Source organism: Thermobia domestica, chromosome 4 (genome assembly GCF_964235325.1).
Source record: "Thermobia domestica chromosome 4, izTheDome1.hap1.1, whole genome shotgun sequence".
Lineage (NCBI taxonomy): Eukaryota > Metazoa > Arthropoda > Insecta > Zygentoma > Lepismatidae > Thermobia > Thermobia domestica.
Window position 1 is genome coordinate 141,234,468 of NC_137457.1, and position 23,243 is coordinate 141,257,710.

A 23,243-nucleotide genomic window follows, 5' to 3' on the forward strand; every position below is an offset into this window, starting at 1 on the left:
CCCACTCATACTCTTAAGTTGTGGAACATTATACAGGACTATCCAAAAATTTAGATCATAAAAACTTAGTTTCTATTTACTGAATCATGAATAACAAAGACTAAAAGCATATTAAACAACATATTAAAACATATGCAACATATTAAAAACTGCATTAGTCCATCGCTATCCGGTTTACGCAGTAAGCAGGGGATATATCCCAATTCTAACAAGACGTGTAAAAATTGCAATATAAGTATAAATGGGATAAACGTTAGGATTAATATAGTTTCCTTGAATTTGATTAACTACAGTTAATCTGAATTAATTAGGACCACCCAAGGATGCAGTTACATAATAAACAAGAGTCGCTACAATAAAAGAAAACTTGCAGCGTTATAGAAAAATATTTGGCTAATGTTAAAATGTTGCATGTATTTACAAACAAGGGAAAGCATACATGGCCCACCAAAATTCCAAAGAAACTAAGGTCGCTGTTAGTTCTTTAGGATTCAAAATCAATTTTATGTCAATCAATTTTAAAATTCAACTATTGTCATGTCTCCTTATTGTCTAGCTTTAGGCATGATTACATATGATTTGAAAAGAGTATGATATAATACCAATTGGTATGAGAACAAGAAAAGATCTCAATCATTAAAACCTGAATAATCACGGGAACAATCCACGCAATTGACAAAAAACATCAAAGAATTTTCGTTTATTATTCCTTTCTACCTTACCCTCGGACTACTCCGAATTTTCGAAAGGTTCTCCTAATTGTATGTAATAAAACAAAGCACAATATTAAGGAAACATATCAATACGACTAAAAATGGAACATTCCGATTCGGTGAATTCAATTGCTGAAAGTGATTCCTAGCACTGGAATCAGCACTAAAAAAACAGAGAAAAGGAAGGTGTTTAGTGGCAGACTGTATACAGAGTGGGAGATAAGTGAAGGCAAAGTGTGGGGATGGAACGTTAAAAATGTCTAGAAATGGAATGTTAATTTTGAAACGAGTAGAGGGATCGAGGTCAAATATTGGATATGAGGAATGCATGTAGGGTTCCACTAAATAAACGTAATGTAAATCATGGGTGACATTTGAAAACCGCCATGTTGCAATTAGCTCAAGAATGATATACATATGGCTCTTGATGCATCAGAATCTATTGAAACCAATAGTAGCCAATACAGTTTGAGAACTCTGTTTAATTGCAACTGTTATGCAACTTACGAATGGTTGTGTAGTTGATATAAAAATGTAGACAAAAGGGCAGATTTGAAAAATGATAAAGATGGACAATCGGGCTCGTCACAGCTGACTCCGGTATTAAAATTGAGGTCGTAGTAGACACGTGTCATAAATGTGTCAGGTGTTGTTTCCAAATATCCAGTTTTGTAAAAAGCATATCTAATCATAGCTTGGAAAATTGGTGCTGTAAACTGGAAATGGGTGAGTGAATGCGAGTTAGTGAAGTTGTCCCGTTGTCATATTGTGAAGTCAGAAGACAGAAAGACGGTTTCTGTTATATATATTTTACGAAATTATACGGACGGGAAGAAGAACACATCCAACGGTTGTATAAGTGACGTGCAACCATAGAGATAAGGGGTCGAGTAAGCTCAACATTGTCCGGTTTCTGCATCAACTCTTCGTCTTTATTGCTTTTACACGAATCAACAAGGAGCAACAGTTATAACTGCTCTATAGAAGGGTAGAAAACGTAAGTCATGTCGTCAGGTTTTCGGGGTCCAAAAAAACTTGGTTGTCCTTCGTCATATTTGTACTTTTACCATCATACGAACGGATATTGGGTGGATCGGGACGTTTGTTGGCTGCAAAGTACCTCATTCATACTTTTGGTTGTTTCTAATTCACGTAACATTCACGAAAGTATTGATACATCGCTATTTCGTGGCTCGCAACGTGTTAAAAAGGTTTCAAACTGTAGTAACCTCTATTGATTTCAATAGACAGTGTGCACCAAGAGCCACATGTCACATGACCCCTTTCCCGTATATTAATCTTAAGCAAATTAAAATATGGTGGTTTTCCAGATGACACCCATGATTTACATCACACTTATTCAGTGGAGGTTTACATGCATTCCTCATATCCCACATTTGAGCTCAATCCTTCTACTCCTTTGAAAATTATCAAATCATTTCTACACAGTTTCTACGTTCTATCACCACACTTTGCCCTCACTTATCTCCCACCCTGTATATAGTCTGCCACTAAACACCTTTTTCTCTGTTTCTTTTAGTCCTGAATCCAGTGCTATTAATCATTTTCAGAAATTGAAATAAGCAAATCGGAATATTCCCTTGTAAGACGAATTAACTATGAGTTGAAGACATAATAGTATTTTAAAGTAGTTACGAGCCTTCTCTCTCTTCAGAGCAGCAGGGCCTGAATATTGCGAGCAATGGATTACGCACACTCCTCCTATGCTGTTGATAATATAATAAACACACACACACACACACACACACACACACACACACACATATATATATATATATATATATATATATGTATGTATGTATGTATATATATAGGGTGTCTCAAAACAACAGCGAAAGCGTTTGGAGGTGATTCATGACACTAAGATTTGACAAAAGGTATAGACCAAATTGGGTGGACAAATGCTCACTTTAGGAGTTATAGGCAGCCGAAAATGTGAAAAATTGAATTTTAAAGGTCCATAGCGCCCTTACCATGGGTCTTATTGTAGTCTGGTCAAGATATGACTTTTGAACTAACATGTGCCTTATTGAAAAAAAACTATGATCCAGAATCCTAAGGTAATCACGCGATAATTCTTATAGCGGGAGTTTAGCTATTGGCATATAATTTGAAGTATTCACCAGGTAGCTCTATAAAAATTCTTGCGGAAGTAGCACAGGATCCTGAAGCATGAATATTTGGATAAAGCACATACTACTTCCTAAGTGAAGTCTTGATCCGATTATAGTTGGTCTCACAGTTTTGACTCTATGAACCGTTAAAGTTCATTGTTTTCATGTTTTCCGCAGCCCATAACTCCCAAAGTAAGCATTTGCGTACCCAGTATGGTCTACACTTTTGTGTTATCTTGGTGTCAGGAATCACCTCTCAAACGTTGTAGGTGTTGTTTTGGAACACCCTGTATATGCACTGCTAGTCAAACGTTCCGGAGCGGCTAAACATTTCAGAATGCATTCTTCTGAAAAAGTGAAAGATAGAAAAGTTGCAGGATATCAACAGAATTATGGAAAGCATTACCTCTCAAAATGTGTAATGCCCTGTGTTTGGTCCACGGGGCCGTATCTGATTTTGCTAATGAGAAACCAAATTTTTATTCCAAATTCGGTACCTGCAGAACAACAGAATATATACTGCTCAAAGTTGTAGGATGTGAGTACTAGACCCTACAGGCCCTTAGACATTATCAGGGTGAGTAGTTTGATGAGTTCCGGAACGGCTAAATATCTCGGTTAGAATGCGTTTTTCGAAAAATTTTAAAGATACAAAAGCAGCAAGAAAATCAACAGGATTGTCGGAGTGGGAGAAAAATGAAAATTTTTAGATCCTCTGGGCTCCAGGGAACCGAACTGTTATTTTGCATGTAGGTACCCCTGTACGAAAAAAATAGACATGTGTTATAGGTAATGAATATGTTCTGCAAAATTGATTCCGCGTCGCGAAATCCTATAGTGTATAGAACGTCAATGGAAACCTACTGCAAAAATAATTTAGAGGGCATCAACAGATTACTATTGTTTCGATACCTACCCCAATTGTTTGAATGCTAACCATTCTGAATCATTGTAGAATGTTTTTCTACTGAAAGAAATACTGCACACAAATTCACGCTATTGTTCATGGGTGTTATAGAGGACAAGGCAATTGCAGTTATGTGAATCTTGTAAAAAATGGAAAACTGAGTATCTTTTACAGCATACCTTTTAAACGTCTGGCGTTGTGTTGATATTATGTAGATTGTGAGGTACTTGGTGCATGAAGCAATGCAGTAACCTACTAGATATAGGTAGGTAGAGTCATTGACGTTTAGCTTCATATTGTGTATCGTGGTACGTGTAAGATTTTGTTATATATAGGTGGTGCAAGTGGGCAAAGTGCTAGCAACATATTGGTTTTGACTTAAAATAGTAGTACATTACTAACTGTTATATGGGACTTGATTTTTCTACTTCTAGAGCGCTGTGAAATGTATCGATTGTAAGCTTTGCAACTATAAAACGTTTTCCAATATTAGATGTTATCCAGTTTTAACAAGTACTCTACTTTTGTTTTCTGTTACTAGTGCTCCTCATCATTATTAGTGTTGCACTGATAGACGTAGGCTCTTCAACGCCAGTTCATCGTGATCAATTCGTCCGGATTTGGTGCCTTTGTTTCTGTAATAGCATTCGGTTTCTTCCTTCACGCTGTAAAGGATCTGGATTCACTCAATTCCCTGTCATCTTTTGCTCTTGTTCAATATGGAGACAGTTCAAAGTGTGATTGCAAGTAAGACACAGACTGTTACGCTGTTAAAGAATATATCATGAGCAAAATAAGTTAGATGATAAAAATAGAAATTATGAAGTCATTAATTACGAAAGTATATATATATTATGGAGATATAATATATGGAAACATAGATTGATGTATTAAAACAAGGTCGTGTAGTTGTGGTGTATGACTGATAAAGAGTCTATAATGCAGATAGTCACATATTAAGAATGAAGGTCTAGAAGAATTCAAGTGGGGGTAAATATTGGTATCTGCAACTCTGATTACTTTCTTCCGTTGCATTCTGTTAGAGACAAAGAATTTAACCGAAAGAGAAAAGTTACTATTCTTATGATGAGAGGTTATGGTAATAGTGAAAGATCTTATCAGGCAGCGACGAACTTGTTTAATGCTACATTTCCGGACCATCCTCCTATTTCAAAATCTACCGAGTGTCGGACTGTTGATCTATTTGAATGCATGAGTTTAAGTAAGAATAAACAAAGAGCTGGAAGGCCCAATCGTTGTAGTAATCATGAGAAAGCTACAAAAATTTAGAATAAATTATTGAAACTCTAAAAACCTCCCATTTCAAAAGTTGCTGAAACACATGATGTCAGTACAGTGAAACTTACCATTACTCTCCTTGTAGAATGGTCCTCGTGCAGCAGTTAAAAGAAAATGATTATGATCGAAGAGTTGAGTTCTGTGATACAATGATGAACAAATTTGAAGCTAATAGCCAATTCTTCTACTCGACCTGTCTTTGACGAAGCGTCCTTGGAATTAAACGATTGTATATATCAACACAATATGCGATATTGGGCTGACGAAAATTAATGCGAAGGTAAAGGTTTGGACTGGAATATTGTGCAACCACACAATGGGACCATTTTCGTTGATGAAAACTTAACTGCAGAGAAATATTTGAACTTACTTAAATACGAAATAACACCAGCTGTTCAGCATTTGGTACGAGATTTTTCTAACGTTTGGAATGAGGGTTTCAAAAACTTTGAGCTCCGTCACATTTCAGTTATAATGTTCAAAATTACCTCAATTACACCTTTGACAATGAAGTGCTTGATGGGAGAGATGCCGCAGAATGGCCACCTAGGTCGTTTGATCTATCTTAATTTGACTTTTCCTACTAGGGGATCTAACAAGCAAAGCATATGAACCTGATAAAATTGAACCACTGCAGGGAAGAATAGTACATATTTCCAGGTCAGTTACACGAGATATGTTAGCTGCGGTTATGAATGAGTTTTATACACGTTTGCGTCATTATAAAGTCGCTGAAGGATATCAATTCGAATCCATGACTAAATAGTACGTTTTCTCAAATACAAACACCACATCTGCATTTCGAGTTTGGAATGATGAACCTTCGGGCCCCGTCTCTGTAGTGCCACCTTGTATAGTACATAACAGGCTGCACGTAGACACAACTAAAACAGTATGAAGTATATTTTATTTGAACAATGGTCTTCATGTCCTCACAATTTCTTCCCACTGAGGCTTTCACAGCAACTCATTCTGCAGCTGTTTGACATAACAGCATTTTTGGAATTCATTTCTGACATTCCTAGTTGCCAATCATTCATATCCACCTTGTACATGTGGAGCGCTCGGAATTTGATAAAGCACATGCCCGCAATTGCATGCCATTAAACCCCGGTTAGGAGTCTGGATCGATCGCTCCGGACAGTTTCATTGAAAAGAAATACTTTTAGCTCGACTGGGTATTGGACAAAGTCATTTGAAAAATGCATATCTTTTAAATTTCGTTACAGATTCAGAATGTGTTATTGTGGAGATATTTTATCAATTCCTCATCATCTTGTCGAGTGCCACAGTTTGGTTCGGAATCGACAATGTTTTAAGCTTCCAGACAATCTGCACTTTCAGCTTGGTGACGATACTCCGTGGACAGCTGCTACTTTTAAGAGACCTTCAAGTTTTGCGATAAAATTTTAACTAGTTTGTGGAGGTTTTCTTTTGTACTTTAATTAATTTGTTATAAGTTTTATTATTGCTTTAGTCTTAGACTTGTTTTCTTGTGTCATAACATTTCTTTATCGTTTATCCCTATGCGCTCTTTATTTCTTTTATTAGATTCAGTATCATGTGACTTTTGTTTAATACATGTTGTTACAGTCTATAAAATCAATTTGTGTTTAAGAATCAAACCACAACTTTCTATCTTTGGTCTATTTTCCATTGAACATCACACATTACTATATCATTCTACAAACAGGACCCAAACCATACAAATTGACTGAATGTCTTCAAAAATTACAAACGTTACCGGTACACATGACTTCAACCTTTTCTATAGCTTCTGCAGAACTACTACGTCTCATTACAGTCAAATGTTTTTTAAACTTTTCACAATGTTGCCAGATACAAACTCCACATCCTCCCACCTTTTGATTTGTAACTAATAAATCAAAACAAAATCACACTAAGTACCGTATAGGTATCTTCACCTTTTGACCTTTTCTTGTTGTGACAACACGTTCACCATTTCTTCAATTTTACCTAAAGTCAAGGTTTTAGACGGATATTCCTCTTCGTCTTTCGTTTGTACAACACCTTCTTCGGTTTGAACAAAACTCACTTCCAAGGGGTACAACAGCTGAACAGGTCTTATAATTTCTCCACTCTCAGTCTTGATCCTAGCTACTCTTACAATATCATCCTTCCCAGGGAACACCTTTGTAATTTTTCCTACAGTCCAGTCTAGTCTTCTCTTATTGTCACTTCCAACAAGTACAACGTCTCCTTCTTTTATTTCTCGACAAGTTTTCTTTCCGGTTTGCTTCAGTAGTAACTGACTTAAATACTCACTACGAAATCTATCTCTCAATTGTGTTCTTATGTGCTGCAATCTTCTAAATCTTTTTGACTTGTCAACTGTCTCTATATTACCCAGATCAGGTACTCCTATCTCCAAATTATCTTGTAAAAACATAGCTGGAGTAATGGGTGTGAGAATGTTTGAATCTTCTGACAAACAAGTCAACGGACGTGCATTGATAACTGCTTCTATGTCACATAACACTGTACTCAATTCTTCATAACTTAAATACGCCCTACCCAACGTTCTACGAAGAAGCTTCTTGATCATTTGTACAATTCGCTCCCACCATCCACCCCACCAGGCAGCGGTAGGTGGAATGAATTTCCACTGAATTCTTTCTACTGATGAGTACAAAGAAATTTGTTCCCAGTCAATTAACTTAAAGAAATTATCTGCACCGACGAAATTCGTTGCATTATCAGAATAAATTTCCTTCGGCCTTCCGCGCCTGTCAATGAATCTCCTAAAAGCTGACAAAAAACTAGAGGTCAATAAAGACAGTACCAGTTCTAAATGCACTGCACGATAAGCGACACAAGTAAATGAGACAATCCAACATCTTTGCCCGTCTTGAAGGAAGAGAAGCTCAGCTAAATCTACTCCGGTTATTTCGAAAACTAATGCATCTTTATCTCTGTCTTCTGGCAAGGAAGCTGGTGTAACATTAATATTTTTTTGCATCGTACCGTTTACATTTAACACATCTTCGAACAACAGAACTTATAGTTTTTCTCCCACGAAGAATCCAAAACCTTTCACGCAACTTTGTCAATAATACTTGAACTCCAGCATGAGATGATTTCAAATATTCCTTCAATATCAACATCTTCACAACTTCATGCTCAGGTGGTAATACAATAGGAATCCGAAAATCATCTTCATCGAGTCTACGTGCAATTTTAATCTTTAACCTAATCAAACCTTCACCATCAACAAAAGTACACAATTGTTTCAAACGATCTGGTTCACTAACAAAACATTCTTTCTGGATAGTTCTCATTATAACCTTCTCAGCTGATTCTATCTCAAATACCAATAGCTCACCCGTTAACCTTTCACTTTCCTTCCAACGACAATTATGGAAGAAACGCAAGGTCCATGCAACCATACGTATTAATTTCTCATAATTTGAAAAATATTGCATATACCACTTTGGCTCATTTGCAACACTTAATGAAACAACTGTTTTCAGTTTTTCATTATTTACTTAAGCGCATTTGGGTTCATATCAGTTTTCGGCCAGAATTCTTCCGTCTCCCGTAACCAGTCAGGTCCTTCCCACCATTTACTCTTCAGTAATGCTGCAGCATTGCAGCCTCTTGAGGGTAGGTCAGCTGCGTTCAAATTTCCCGGTACATGTCTCCAACACTTTACATCGGAGAGAGCTCGAATTTCATTCACTCTATTCATTACAAACACTCCCCAAGGTTCACCATTTTTTATCCAGTAAAGCGCCACCAAAAAATCTGTCCAATAGAACACAGGAATGTCTAAATTTAAACTGTCAATCACAGACACAGCAAGTCTAACTCCGATACAACAGGCCATTAATTCTAAACGTGGAATAGTTGACTTTTTCAATGGCGCAACATGTGCTTTGCTGAATAACAACTGGGCATTAACTTCTCCATTGCATTCACTTCTCAAGAACACGACGGAAGCATATGTGTTTTTACTAGAATCACAAAAAACATGTGAATTCCAAGAGTTCCTTGTAACATCTTGTGCAAACTGTCTAGGAATCTTTATTTCGGCCAACATCGCCAGTTCTTTATACCACCTGTCGAATTTCCTGGAAATTTCTGAAGAAACTGGTGTGTCCCAAGAGTTGTTATTTTCCCAGCTTTCTTGAAGTAACAATTTTGGAATCAACGTCACTGGTGACAGAAATCCTAGAGGGTCAAATAACCTATGAGCAGTAGATAAAATAACTCGTTTTACACCGGTCCTTCTACTCTGCCCAAATTCTTTGTATCATACAATAAAGTGTGTGTACATGTGTCCCATAACATACCTAGAACTGGAGTGTAAACATCATTATTGCCTATAGAAGAACCACTATATACCCATCCTCGTAAATCGAATTTCACTTCACTGAGCAGCATCTTTGATTTTTCGATCAAAGCAAACATTTCGTCTTCATTGTCAACAGATGTGACACAATTATCGACATAAAGGGATTGTTTCAATTTACTAGCTATTTCTTCATATTCACGGGGAGCATTTTCTAAATAGTAATTAAGCACGGCTCCCAACAGAAAGGGACTGCAATTCACACCAAAAACAACTCGCATATGTCTAAAAGTTTTAAACTTCCTTTCGTCAAAATTCTTCCACCAAAGAAATCTTAAATAATCACGATCGTATTTATTTACCGAAATTTGCAGTTAAGCTTTTCTAATGTCCGATATAATCCCTATCTTTTTCTCTCTAAACCTATGCATAAGTGCCGGAATTTCTTCAATTAAGTTTGGACCCTTCTCTAAACAGTCATTCAATGAATATGCACGCTTTGTTTTCCAAGATGCATCAAAAACTGACCTAATTGGGGTAGTGGAATTTTCTTTTATCACTGCCCTATGTGGTAAATAGTAACTTCGATTGTCCAGCTCCTCCTCCGGTACTTCTTCCACGATTCCTTCTTCCAACCAGTTTCGAAAAACATTATCATAGTCTTCGTATCTTCCTTCTTGCCACAGCTTCTCGGTCATCTTCACACATCTCTTTTCAGCTATTGCCTTGTTGTCATGTAGTTCCATAAGTTCTTCCTTCCACGGCAATTTAACTTCGTAACGACCATCTGAATTCACGCACAAAGTTTCTTCAAAATGTCTTAAATTTACTTCATGGTTTTCGTTCTTAGTTTTAACTTCTATTGGGTCAGTGATGCCTAACGTATCTAATTTCCACAAATCCGTAATACGGTCACTGATTGACAATAAAGTGATCACAACATTGGCAGACATACCATAACATCTTTTGGACGGTAACTTACCCATTATCGTCCATCCAAACATTGTTCTAACAGCAAATAGTCCTGACTCTAACTTTAACATATCTACTGTTAAAAATTCACTAGCCATATCTGCACCGATTAACAGTTCTATTTCTTCCGTACTATCTAAATCGGACAGCCAAATTTTTCTCTTCTTCATTTCTTTTAACCACGGTCCACGTTTAAGAAAAGGTATCTCACCGCAAATCACTGGTTTCTCTAAAACTTCCATCCTACACGAATGATTGTCATTAACATCAGCTACAAGTATAATATATTTGTTAAGGGACTCCTTTAGTGTTTTGACACCACCAAACTAACTATGTTCTAAAGTTTCAGTACATATTGGTTGACAACCCAGTACTTCCACTACTCGCTTAGAGACATACGATCTCTGTGAACCACTGTCATAAAGTGCACGCACTACACATTCTCTCCCGTTTGTTTTCAATTTTAACTTAAGTGTTTGTAGGAGAAACTCATCCCTACTATTTTGATTCGTTAGCGTTACGTTATGCTGTTCTGAATTTTGTTTTGTTTTGTTTTCTAATTTTTCCGAGCACAAAACCGAAAAATGTTTTCCCTTACACAAAAAACAAACAACATTAAACGTACAGTTCTTGGCAGTGTGTTTTTGATGTTTCAAACACCGAAAACAACACTTTTTCTGCATTAACAGTTTCTTTTTCTCTTCCAGGTTTATACTTTTGGCCTTTTCACAGTTTTGTGGTAAGTGATACGCTTCACAAAAAAAAAAAAAAAAAAAAAAAAAAAAAAAAAAAAAAACACTGTTTGTCCTCATTTACCTGATTTTGTCCAGAAAACAGAATATTAACAGTATGCACCCTTTTTTCTTCTTTATTCTTTTTAAAATTCACCATGGAAGTTTGCTTCACTTTAAACCCTACTTGAGCTAATGCAATGCGTTCTTCTCCCTCCACTTCATTTCTCAGAAACTGTAACAACTGTCTTAGTTTCTCACTATACGTATTTGAGTTACTGTCATTTACACTGGCAGTCGCTATATGCGTTAACCAAACCCTCAAAATTTCATCAGGCAAACAAGATTCTACCAAGGGGAATAACATAGCTGCATATTTTTCACTAGTCATACCTATTGATTCTAGCGCACGTAAATATGACTCAAGTTTATCATATAAAGAATACAATTTTAACTTATTTTTGTCATTCGAAACATCCTGTATAACAAGTCCTAACAGTTCACGTATGTAGTACTCTATTAACAATTCTTCTCGACCAAAACTATTGCATAAACTTTCTATAGCTTTATCGTAATTATCGGCTGTGGGTGGATAACTGTTCACTACGTCCCATGCTCTGTTACCGGTACTAATTGCTTGTAGCAGGTATTGGAACTTGTCCTCTTTCTCGATTTCATCATCGTTATGAATTCGTTTGAACTGGCTCCAGAAACTTATCCACTCATTTATTTCCCCACTGAAAGTTTTCAACTCAATTTTCGGTAATTTAAGTTTCTTTTTACCTGTATGACCACCTGAACTGCTAGAAGGAGCTACTTTTTTCAAAATGTTCTCATGTTCTACACGCGCTTCGTCGAACATTTCCCGGTAACTTTCCACGTTGTTGTACTCTTCCATGTATCGTGCTTCACTTTTTTTTCTTGTATCACTAAGCAACAGTTCAAGTATATTTTCATCATATGTTGACAATTCGGTTATAAGTCTCTCCAACTTCGTAAAATATAACTTGACACTTTCCACATTTACATTGTCCTTTTCACATTCAGCCACTAAGCTATTATAAGCCTTTGAAAACGATATCTGCACCGGTTTCCTAGTCTTTACTAATTTATCAATGATTCGTCCTTTTTTCCCGCCTCACGCTGGTGTGCCAAATGTTACAGTCTATAAAATCAATTTGTGTTTAAGAATCAAACCACAATTTTCTATCTTTTGTCTATTTTCCATTAAACATCACACATTACTATATAATTCTACAAACAGGACCCAAACCATACAAATTGACTGAATGTCTTCAAAAATTACAAATGTTACCGGTACACATGACTTCAAGCTTTTCTATAGCTTCTGCAGAACTACTACGTCTCATTACAGTCAAATGTTTTTTAAACTTTTCGCAATGTTGCCAGATACAAACTCCACACATGTTTTTAACTACTTGAGAATTTTGCATTTTTATTCTGTTGTATTCCCTTTATTTGTTTCAGTTTTGACTTTGAACGCTTGTAAAAAGACCTCGTTGTTGGGGCACCCATACAATACCTTACTATTCCTCTCACTTTCCTAGCATCGGATTCTACTATGATTACAAGGTACTATTATTTAATATAGCAAACTTGGGATTTGTAGGGCCCCTCTACACTGTTAGAAATGTGTACATATTGTTATGAACTCTCACGTCAGTAAAGTTCCGCAGAAGTATTAGAATGTCATGTTTTCAGTCACAAAAAGGAATATTGCAGAGAGTTATAATATGGATCCAGTTGTCATTTTATACATGTGCAGAGTGCGAAAACTGTTTCTTAGCGTACCCGTCAATGCAATCTTGATGTAGTATTTGCATCCGTCATCAACATTAGTCATTATTTTTGCAGAATTTGGAAATGTTTTTATCGTGTGACAATTTCCATCTCTAGACAACAAATGCAAATGAGATTAAAATGTGGCTTACTCGTGCTCTTAATGCAGTTTATGTTCTTAGGGTTCAGACAACGCACTTCCGAGTTTCAATACTGTTGAGATCTGAAATTCTATGTTTGGAAATGTAATGAAATCAATAATCTCATGGACCTGTAATTTAAGAACTCGAGTTCAAACCTTATTCAAAAATATGATCGCATATTTTTCTTTTTCTCCCATTATTCCTGAAAACTAAATGGTGCCTCTATTTTATTAGTCAATTTGCTTTGCATTTATTAGTGGCTTTGCATTTTCAAGGCAAGTTTTAGAAGATTGTAAACAGTTTTTTACAAAGCATGCTGTGTCTGCTTTCATGGCCTACAAATTCACTTGTCACTACGTTTCGCAGATTCTGTGTAGCAAATTCAGAATCATGGGACTCTTCATCATTAACGCACTTTTGAGCACTCTGGAACACATCGTCTAAAACCCAACAAAACTGGACAGGACTATCTATTCACATATTTTCGTGCACAACAATTTTAAGTAAAAGTGAATAAATCAAAAAATCAGTAACTAACTGCATATTCTTTACGTGATTTGTATTATAATTCTTTACATTTTTGTTATAATTATATATATGTTATGATTTTACCATTTTAAAATGTAGAATTAAATGCAATATTATATTTGTTACCGAAAGCTTTTAAACAGCGATGATTTCAGAGAGTGATCAGGTGGAGAATTTGAGATCCCTCTCGAGCTGTAAAATTTCTGCCTTCGGGACAATATGATCGATGGTGGTTATTGTCAACTACCAGTGTTTTAGTATTAGTCCAGTCACCTTGATACTGAAAATTCACTCGAGAATAATTTTCTGAAATCATCATTGTTTATAAATAGTTCATCGCTTAAAATTAAAGGATATTAATGGAATAATGGAATCCGTTCTAATTGAATTCAAAACGAAAGAAGTTTTCAAGAGTTGTTGAATACTCTCCGTCCTCGGATGAAATTTGGAAGACACTTATAAAAATAAGAAAGATTTGTTACTTTTGAACAAAGGCGTGCGATTCACAGACTGTTGCCCACACCACGCGACCATTCAATAAACCTTCCCAAACATTCTTGTGAGTTTCGTGAAAACAGTCAACTGCTCCATACTCGCTTTCGTTTATTACGATACGAATATGAGTTTGCGGTGAATATATAGGCGATTTACAGCTGTTTCGTTGTATAAAATCATTTCTCGAATAAGTCTCGAATAATTTTACGAACTACTAATTTATTAAAAAAATTGAATTTGTGAAATGATTGGAGTTGAAGGATCGTAAATGTTTTCATAGTTAAGAGCATGGATATATAAACCCGCTTATCGTACAGATTTACTTATGTGAAAATATGGTACCTTAGCGCTGAATACCCTGGTCGTGAGTTGACATGTTTTGAATGAATAGAAAAGACGTTACAGGGGCTTGGAAATTAATTTTTCTAAAGGTTCTACTTAGAAGACATCCTTAGATAAGTATCGTTGTTGGCAGAAATTGTTGGCAGAAAAATCGTTATGGCATTTATAGCACTTCAATATCTCAAACCCTTCCAGAGATATGATAAACTTTGATAAGGTTCGCAACACTGCTGAAATGGCTTATTTGTGGAAAATATTTAAATTGACCGTTATTTTCTTTCTCTTTTATAGAATTACAGCAATATGACGTTTAGCATCTGTAATTAGGAAACAACTTCGCACTTCCAGATTTAAGCAGTGTTCCAAGCTTCAACAATACGATTCATAACTAAGAAACAGTTTGCAATATCGAAGTGCTGTAAACGGAACAATGATATGTTCGTCAATTTGCAAGTCATAAGTAACAATATATGATAGTTATCTAAGCATAATTCCTAAATAATCTTTCGAAAAAAATAATTTTCAAGCTCTTGTAACTTCGTTCCTATTGGTTTGAAACAAGTGTCATGACCGTGGTAGTCATATTTAAGATACTTTCGATGTGCATAATCCTGTTGCTGTGCTATATGTGTTTTATATATCTTTCCAATCTTTTGATGTTTGTGATAATATAACATCCTCAATTTGCAACACTGAATAATAAATGTGATATATCAAGTTACCGTTTGAAATATTTATCTAAGATATGTAATAATCTGACGTAGTGCGTTTTGAAATAAACAAAAACATTTATATTTGGTTGGCAACACTGTTTGTTGGATTTTTTAATACGCGTAAAGATGTCTCCTTCCTAATAGATGATTCGTGCAAAGTTACGTTTCTCTCCCTCTTTTGGTTTCTCCGTTGTGGTGTTTGTAAAATGATGCACCCCTGATATATATATATATATATATATATATATATATATATATATATATATATATATATATAATAAAATAATAAATCAACCAATAATTATAAATTCTGAAAATGAAAATATAGGTCGCTTGTCCCGGACATGCTTACAGAGGAATTTTTCCACAAATTGTGTCACCCATGTTGTAAGTTTAACGTTATGTCAGTTACTAATCAAAAGTCCAAGTGTTAAGATACCAAAAGTCATTTTTGCAATTCCAGTGCACAGTGTAGATTTAAGTAAGATCGAAGAGAATGTCTGGATAAGCTTGCATATGTGCATTATTTTTATACATATTAGTTTCATTTTTTGTGTATAGTTTAGTGGCGTTAGTGAATTCTTTGTGATTCTTTAAGTGATTTTTCTGGTGAGTTTTAGTGAGTTGCGTTTGCATTGGCTGGCAACAGTGCCTTCAGTGTTCTATTCAAGTTGTGTCTGTGCATTCGACAATGTGCTGTGAAGTGCAACTAGGCAAGCATATTCATTAATAGTTTCAGAAAAGCATATTTATTCATAGGTTTTAGAGAAACACTCATGTTCATTAATATACAAGATTTACATGTTCTTAACGGTGTTTTAGAGTGTCAGTTTATGTGTGACCGAAGACAAAGTATGATGGTATCAAGCAACCATGTGGTTTAGAAGCAAGCAAGCAACAATTACTGCAGAAACAAGTTAAGATAAGTAATTCATTGTACTAATATTTAGGTATTATATCATTATATTAACATATGAACAGTGCATGTCATATTTATCATATTAACGCATGTACTTTTGAATAAGAATTGAAGCAAGTAACATCTAAATTATTCGTTAAGTCTTATTTCTCGATCCTCCTTGATATCTGGGTGAATCAGTAATATGGGTTTAATCATACAGTTCATTAGCTGTGGTTGTGATATGCGTGATTGGTAAATAAAGTACATCAACATATCACCCTTTATACATCATCATTCTTTTGGTACTCCGGGCCGGTGATAAGAACGAGAAACGTGACTTTGAATTGTTTGTTCTCGTGTGTGTGTTTGTGTGGGTGCTGCTGTCATAAGCAGGACAGAACTGTTCATATCAGTACAGTGGTGTGTGTGCATTCAACCCAGCTGAATTCAAGGTTACACGTTTGTAGGTCACTCAGAAGTGAAAATTAAAATATATTGTCAGCGGTTTGAGTAGTTAAAAAAGAAGGACTGAAACAATGGCACAAGTGCAGTTGGGTCAACTAATTAAGAAACGTGCGTCGGTCAAAGGTCAGGCAACAAGAATAAAAACATTCCTTCAAAAACTACAGAATGAAAATAAACCTAGCATACAAGAAGCAAGAACGAGAATAGTTGCACTTGAAGGGGTTTTTATTAAGTTTGATGAGATACAGTCAGAAATAGAGCTCTTGGATGAGACGGGTGAACAAGAAACGCACAGAATTACATTCGAGGAACTGTATTATGATTCAAAGGTTAAGTTACAAGAATTTATTGATAGTTTTCATCAAAAAACGGATTCAGAGACAGCAAATAACAAAGCCACAAATTCTAGTAATTCAGTGCAGTTGCCTAAAATTTTCTTTGCCAATATTTTGCGGTAAATACGAGGAGTGGTCGCCCTTTAAGGACATTTTCATTTCCCTTATTCACAATAACGAATCATTAAGTACAGTTTGTAAATTTCAATATTTGCGCACATCGCTCAAGGGAGAAGCGTTTACATTAATAGCAAATCTGCCAACGGTAAAAGTAAATTACGAAATTGCATGGAAGATTCTTGTTGAACGCTACGAAAACAAACGGTTGATAGCTTCGACATATGTACGAGGGTTGCTCAATATTAAGCCAGTGACGAAAGAAAACGCTAAAGACATTAGACAATTTGTAAATACTGCACGTAGTAATTTTCAAGCCCTTGAAGCATTGAATTTGGACAAACCTTTGCATGACGTACTACTAACACAACATTTAGTAGAAAAACTTGATTCAGCAAGCAAAAGAGAATGGGAAGCTGAGCAAAGTAGTGACTCCTTACCATCGTTATCGGAATTATTTTCATTTTTAGAAGGTCGTTGTCAAATGTTAGAAAACATTCGTCCTACTCAATCTGAAAGTACTTTTGACTACAAAAGTGTAGATTTCAAAGCAAAAAGAAAGAATAACAGTCAAGTGAATTCGTTTGTTACTGTGCTTACAAATGCATGTAATATTTGCCGTAGCAAAGAAACGCATGCTGTTTTTCGCTGCCCAGAATTTCTGAGTGCCAACATTAATCAAAGAAAGGAGCTCGTGAAGCAAAATAAACTATGTTTTAATTGCTTAGGTAATAAACATCAAGTAAAGGCATGCAAATCAAGTACTTGTAAGAAATGTAATTTTAAGCATAACACACTGTTGCATGAAGATGCTACTCAGGAGGCTACTAACAAAGACACTTCCATCAAAACAAATAACAATAATACTAATGTACCTAAAGCTAAGGAACAGAATCAGGTTAAAGTTCAACCACAGGATTCTTATTGCTCATTTAAGATTAATTATGGTCAGCAAGTCTTATTAGCAACAGCGTTAGTTAACGTAACAGACACTAAAGGTCGTTTTCAACAATGCAGAGTGTTATTAGATGCAGCGTCTCAATCGAATTTTGTAAGCGAAGCTTTAGTTCATAGATTAGGTCTCAAGAAAACGAAAAATCGTGTTCCCATTAGAGGTATCAATTCTGTAACCTCCGAAGCTCAGCACAATGTTGAAGTTCATATTTATTCAAGAACATGTGATTTTAATGCAGTGGTCGATTGTTTAGTACCAAACATTGCAGGTTGCATACCTTCTAAGGATATTGATTACAGTAATTGGAACTTTCCAAAGGATATTTGCTTAGCCGATCCAAATTTTAATCGCTCGTCGTCAGTGGACATGATTATAGGTGCGAGGCTATTCTACAGTCTCCTTGAGCCAGGCCAGAAGACTAGAAAAGGAAATTATCCAGTTTTGCAGGAAACGAAGCTATAGCTTATCCAGAGTTAAGAGTGGACTGTTGGTCTTATGGGAACAGCGATGCCAAGTTGAGATTTAAAAACAAATGCAGAACAGATCGCGCTTCTATTATACTGCCGGCTGATGTTGCCAACTCACGAAGTAAAATATCCACCACCACGATGATTAATAAATAATAATAATAATAATAATAATAATAATAATAATAATAATAATAATAATAATAATAATAATAATAATAAACTTATCACATTGAATCAATTGCACTCCAAAGGATCAATTCCTTCTATATGTTTTGTCTTTCCACTCTTTATCCACGGCCATCCCAATATTTACCCACGATTCGCCCATGTATACTATGTTTCTATTTTGGTTTCGAAATTTTCTTATTTGCCGTAGATATTTGTGACGCAACGACACAATATTCTCTCTGCATCGCCTTACTTTGTCTTTTCTCATGAACAAATTCAAGCTCTTTTAAACGTACGTGGAACGTGGATCTTTTAAAGTTCGGCCAATCGGAATCTGAATCAGGGGCGGATCCAGTGGGGCGATTGCCCCCCTACCCAGAAGAGAAAACTTTCTTATTTTCTATATATAAATAAAACCCATCCCAAAGTTTGGAGCCCTTAAAAGTAGCAGTATGACAACCCACCGCCCCCCAGAAGTCGGTCCTGGATCCGCCCCTGATCTGAATTCACGTGTTTGAGAACGGAATTGAGTGTTGGTGGCAAATTTCTAAAGAATAACTTATGGACCTTTTGTCTGATCACACTGTTAACAAATTTATTATATTTTACAAATCGACTGTTCTTTGCAATTTTCTTTCTTAATCGCTTCTTGTTCGGTGTTACTAAAGGTCCACGTTATAACTCGCTTCGAATTTTGAAAACAGTTGTCCTGGAAGTTTTCGTGGCTTCAGATGTTTCACTCGCGAACCAGCTTATACTTTTACCGGGTTTTTCTGCTTTACGTAATTAAACACGTTCATAACAATAGCCCTTTCTTTGCTCTTCAACACTTGACCACTGTTACGCTTAAAAGAGGTGCTGGCTGTAACTTCTTCCATTTTGATATATTAACACACACTCACACACATATACACACACAGACACACCCGATTTTGTTCCCAGAACAGCACAGTACGTAAATAAACACAATCAACAAAATGCCGAATGCTCAGAGACCACACTCCGCCACACACTGCACAATAGCAGACACAACAGAGAAGAATTTTGTCTGGAGTCAGATGAGTCATCTAGCGCGACAATAGATGATACAGTAGGTACGCAATTAGTCCTACCCACCGCAACAAACCGTCTCTCTATTTCCTGGTGTAGTTTCTGAAACCAATACTATTATAAAACCCAACAAAAGTCGGTCAGTTTCGAACTCCCAAAGAAATTTCAATACAAGAAAGATGAAAGAAGAAATATGAAATGTGCCCTACAGTAATTCTCGCTAAAAATTTCCTTCCCGACGAGGAATATATCTAAATAATCGAACTCAGATGTACCGAGAAAAATTTCATGGATCAGTGCTAGGCCTAAGAAGTTTTATGCTTAGCGTTTATTTTTAATACAAAGCAAGTTAATAGTTTTGGAAAAATATGGATTATGGCTGTAGCTTTGTTAAATAATAATAATAATAATAATAATAATAATAATAATAATAATAATAATAATAATAATAATAATAATAATAATAATAATGACCTAATAAAACTGAATTACCTGAGATCAGGGACGGCATTAAGGGTGGGCGGGAGTGGGCGACTGCCCACCCGATGGATGGCCTCGCCCACCCATCCGCCCACCCCAATAGAAGTAAAATAATGAAGGTTACATCCTGTACTTCAAAAGCAATAGGTATTACTTTCGCTTGTAATGTAATAGGTTCTAGGACTCTGTTTAACTCTGCAATGAACATTGATACTATGTCGGATAAGCAGTCTTCACCCTAAAAGTGAACACTTCCTCTCATTTGAGAAAATTGAACCACTTGCACGTCATTATGGATGTGATGTCGATAGTGTAGAGGTGGAACTGAAACTTCTTCTGAAAGTTTTGAAACGTTATGAGGAGGAAAAGCAATGCAAAATTACCTCCGTTTCTCAGTTTACTGAAGTGCTGGATTGTTTCAAAATTGCTTTTCATGAAATTCACAAATTAGCCGTAATTGCTGTCACCATTCCTGTATCTATGACACCATGTGAACGTTCTTTCTCGTGTCTTAGACGGGTTAAAACATATCAAAGAAATCGAATGGCAAACGATCGCCTAAGCGATTTTTGTTTCCTTTCAGTAGAAAGAAAACTTATTATGAATATTGCTGTAGAGGATGTGGTAAACGTATTCAAAGCTGGACATAAAAATCGACGCATTGCACTTCATTAAAGTGCAGGTATAAAAGTTTATTTTAAGCTTGTTCGTACCATGTGATCAGCCCTTCATAGTTTAAAATACATTATTGTTTCTGTGGATCATGATGAAGTTTTGTTAATTACTATTTACTTCCTTATCCAATTAATATATTTTTTTCTAACTTGAGTTTCAGTTTCAAAGATTTCTGTGTAAGGTATGATCAAACAATCATGCTGTCGAATTTCCCTATTCTTTTAGTAACATAGGTCTTTGCGGTTGCATATAGAGATCACGTCAAAAAATCTTGTTTTACTCTACCTACTTATTGTGTATTTTATGTTATTAACGAAAGGTAGAGTATTATCTGTTAGTCTGTGTTGCTTGAACCTTCCTTTATTTCTATGCATTCATGTATATTCTTGGAGGGAGAGGAAGTAAAGCTGTCTTGAAGTACACACCGTTGTTATTGTTTTAAAAATCTGGAAATAGAGGTAGTCTGTCTGCTACGCGGAATTCGGTAGGTCGAGCATATAGCCACGAACTCCCGCAGCCCATCCTAAGTCCTGCATTTCTTCAGTCCCACCAGGCGAATGCCGGAATTGTACCTTCTATAAAGCAAAGGCAACTGTTTTCCACATCCTTGTTCCTCCCATATTTCGGTCTGAGCCTTAGCTAACTAAAAAGTATAAAAATTGAAACTTAATTATTGTAAAATAAATGTCTACATTGCACAGTTCTCATTTCATTGTCCGCCCACCCAGCAACTAGGTCCGCCTTTTTCCGCCCACCCCATCAATAGTTTCTGGCGCCGTCCCTCCCTGAGATGGTAATTTCGTACTTGAAAAATCATCCTGCAGATCATCCCTGAAATTATTACTGCCTTTTTATTCAGTGTCCAGCCGCGGATGAGGGTTACGCTCGTCGCCTTGTAAGCAAAGGGTCACGGGTTCGATTCCAGGTGCGGACACAAGTTGTTCGAATCTCATGTTAAGCTGCAACTCCTTTTCTGCTCTCTTTCCTTTTTGATTAAAATATTTCTCTTTGGTTGAGATAGAAAAAAAAAGAAAGAAAGAAAAGGAGATGGAAAGAAATTTTACTTTTTTTCCAAAAATCAGAAAGATTCCATTCAATTCTTTCTGGCTGTACTTTTATTTCTTTTTAGCTACGTGAAATCAGTGGAGGTGACAATACTAATGAGCTCACGAATGTAGGTTGACACTACGGTGAAATTTTTCGGCAGTTGGAAACGCTATCTTTGAGCAGACAGTTTTAGTCACGTACAAATGGATCGGCAACGTTCTAGCAGCCACTACGCTTATCGTGTCTTCCCCCTTCAAGTTTGAAAAACAAAAACTAGCTATTAAAAGGTAATTACATACTTTATAAGGAAAAGAGAAGTTATGAAAATTATTTTTGTATCGTCGGTAAATATTTAACATTTTAAAAGATAAACTACAGTAGTGAAATCTGTTCTCTTTAAGGGGGTAAGTACGCAGAAGTGAAAGCCCATAAGCAGCCACAGTACAGAGTAAACGCTGGACGAGCTATAGGATACGTTGTCGTCGGAAATATGCCTTCAATACCCGAAGAAGCCAACCAGTCGGTAATTTCATGTTTTGCTCAGATGGAGACAGACTTGGATACACAATTGAGAAAATTCTGGGAACTCGAAGATCTTCAGACTAAGATTTACACGCCGGAAGAAGAAAATTGTGAGAAGCATTTTTTACAAAATACAACCATAAATGGAGACGGAAGATTTATTGTCAAATTACCAAAGAAGGAAGAGAATGCAGTTTTAGGAGAGTCTTACAACATGGCACTACAAAGATTTAAGCAGCTTGAAAGAAGATTGCTACAAAATTCTGAGTTTCATAAACAATATGCCGCCTTCATGGATGAGTATTTAAGTTTGGGTCACATGCGAAAAGTTACAGAAGAAGACGTGAACATCAGCAGCAGTTGTTATCTTCCGCATCATCCTGTATTCAAGATGCACAGTACAACAACTAAATTACGAGTGGTTTTTAATGCAAGTGCAAAAACGTCTAATGGCAAATCATTGAATGACATTCTTCAAGTTGGGCCAATTGTTCAAGATGACTTGTACTCCATTATTTTAAGGTTTCGGTTGTATCCAGTTGCATTTACTTAGAGAAAATGTATCGCCAAATATTAATTCATGATGAAGACAAGTGTTTACAACGCATCCTTTGGAGAAATTCAGTAGAAGAACCGATCCAGTCGTATGAGTTACAAACAGTCACGAACGGGACTTCGTCAGCGTCCTTCTTGGCAACAAGATGTCTGAAGCAAATAGCGGAGAAAAATTCCAAGGAATTTCCAGAAGCACCAGAAGTAATAAAACACAATTTCTACATTGATGATGTGTTAAAATCAGTACCAAACGTGTCAAAGGCCTTAGAACTACAGAAGGATCTTATTAATATTTTAAGCAGAGCAGGTTTCAACCTTTGTAAATGGAGTTCTAACAAAGAAGAAGTACTTCAAGGAGTTCCCGAAGACTTCAGGGAAAAACAACAGCCAATCATACTTGGTCATCAAGACGG

At 36.1% G+C, this 23,243-nt stretch overlaps 4 protein-coding genes across 4 annotated transcripts; 1 reads left to right on the top strand and 3 right to left on the bottom strand.

Moving 5' to 3' along the window:
- Positions 1-6,975: 6,975 nt before the first annotated feature.
- Positions 6,976-8,034, bottom strand: LOC145682893 (uncharacterized). The gene has a single exon (XM_081754255.1). The coding sequence runs from the start codon at positions 8,032-8,034 to the stop codon at positions 6,976-6,978; it is 1,059 nt and encodes a 352-aa protein (XP_081610381.1).
- A 522-nt stretch (positions 8,035-8,556) lies between these two features.
- Positions 8,557-9,647, bottom strand: LOC145682894 (uncharacterized). The gene is made up of 2 exons (XM_081754256.1): positions 9,368-9,647; positions 8,557-9,245 (listed from the first exon to the last, which is right to left on the bottom strand). The coding sequence occupies exons 1-2, from the start codon at positions 9,645-9,647 to the stop codon at positions 8,557-8,559; spliced, it is 969 nt and encodes a 322-aa protein (XP_081610382.1).
- A 93-nt stretch (positions 9,648-9,740) lies between these two features.
- On the bottom strand, positions 9,741-10,508 carry LOC145682895 (uncharacterized). The gene has a single exon (XM_081754257.1). The coding sequence runs from the start codon at positions 10,506-10,508 to the stop codon at positions 9,741-9,743; it is 768 nt and encodes a 255-aa protein (XP_081610383.1).
- An 11,735-nt stretch (positions 10,509-22,243) lies between these two features.
- On the top strand, positions 22,244-22,828 carry LOC145682896 (uncharacterized). Its single transcript, XM_081754258.1, has one exon. The coding sequence runs from the start codon at positions 22,244-22,246 to the stop codon at positions 22,826-22,828; it is 585 nt and encodes a 194-aa protein (XP_081610384.1).
- Positions 22,829-23,243: the final 415 nt, after the last annotated feature.

Bases quoted from the DNA above. Each gene is read 5' to 3' on its own strand.
- LOC145682893 (XM_081754255.1), bottom strand. From the start codon at position 8,034: ATGCAAAAAAATATTAATGTTACACCAGCTTCCTTGCCAGAAGACAGA.
- LOC145682894 (XM_081754256.1), bottom strand. From the start codon at position 9,647: ATGCGAGTTGTTTTTGGTGTGAATTGCAGTCCCTTTCTGTTGGGAGCC. The intron at 9,246-9,367 runs GTATGTTATGGG...TTGACCCTCTAG, and splicing joins TGTTTACACTCCAGTTCTAG to GATTTCTGTCACCAGTGACG.
- LOC145682895 (XM_081754257.1), bottom strand. From the start codon at position 10,508: ATGAAGAAGAGAAAAATTTGGCTGTCCGATTTAGATAGTACGGAAGAA.
- LOC145682896 (XM_081754258.1), top strand. From the start codon at position 22,244: ATGCCTTCAATACCCGAAGAAGCCAACCAGTCGGTAATTTCATGTTTT.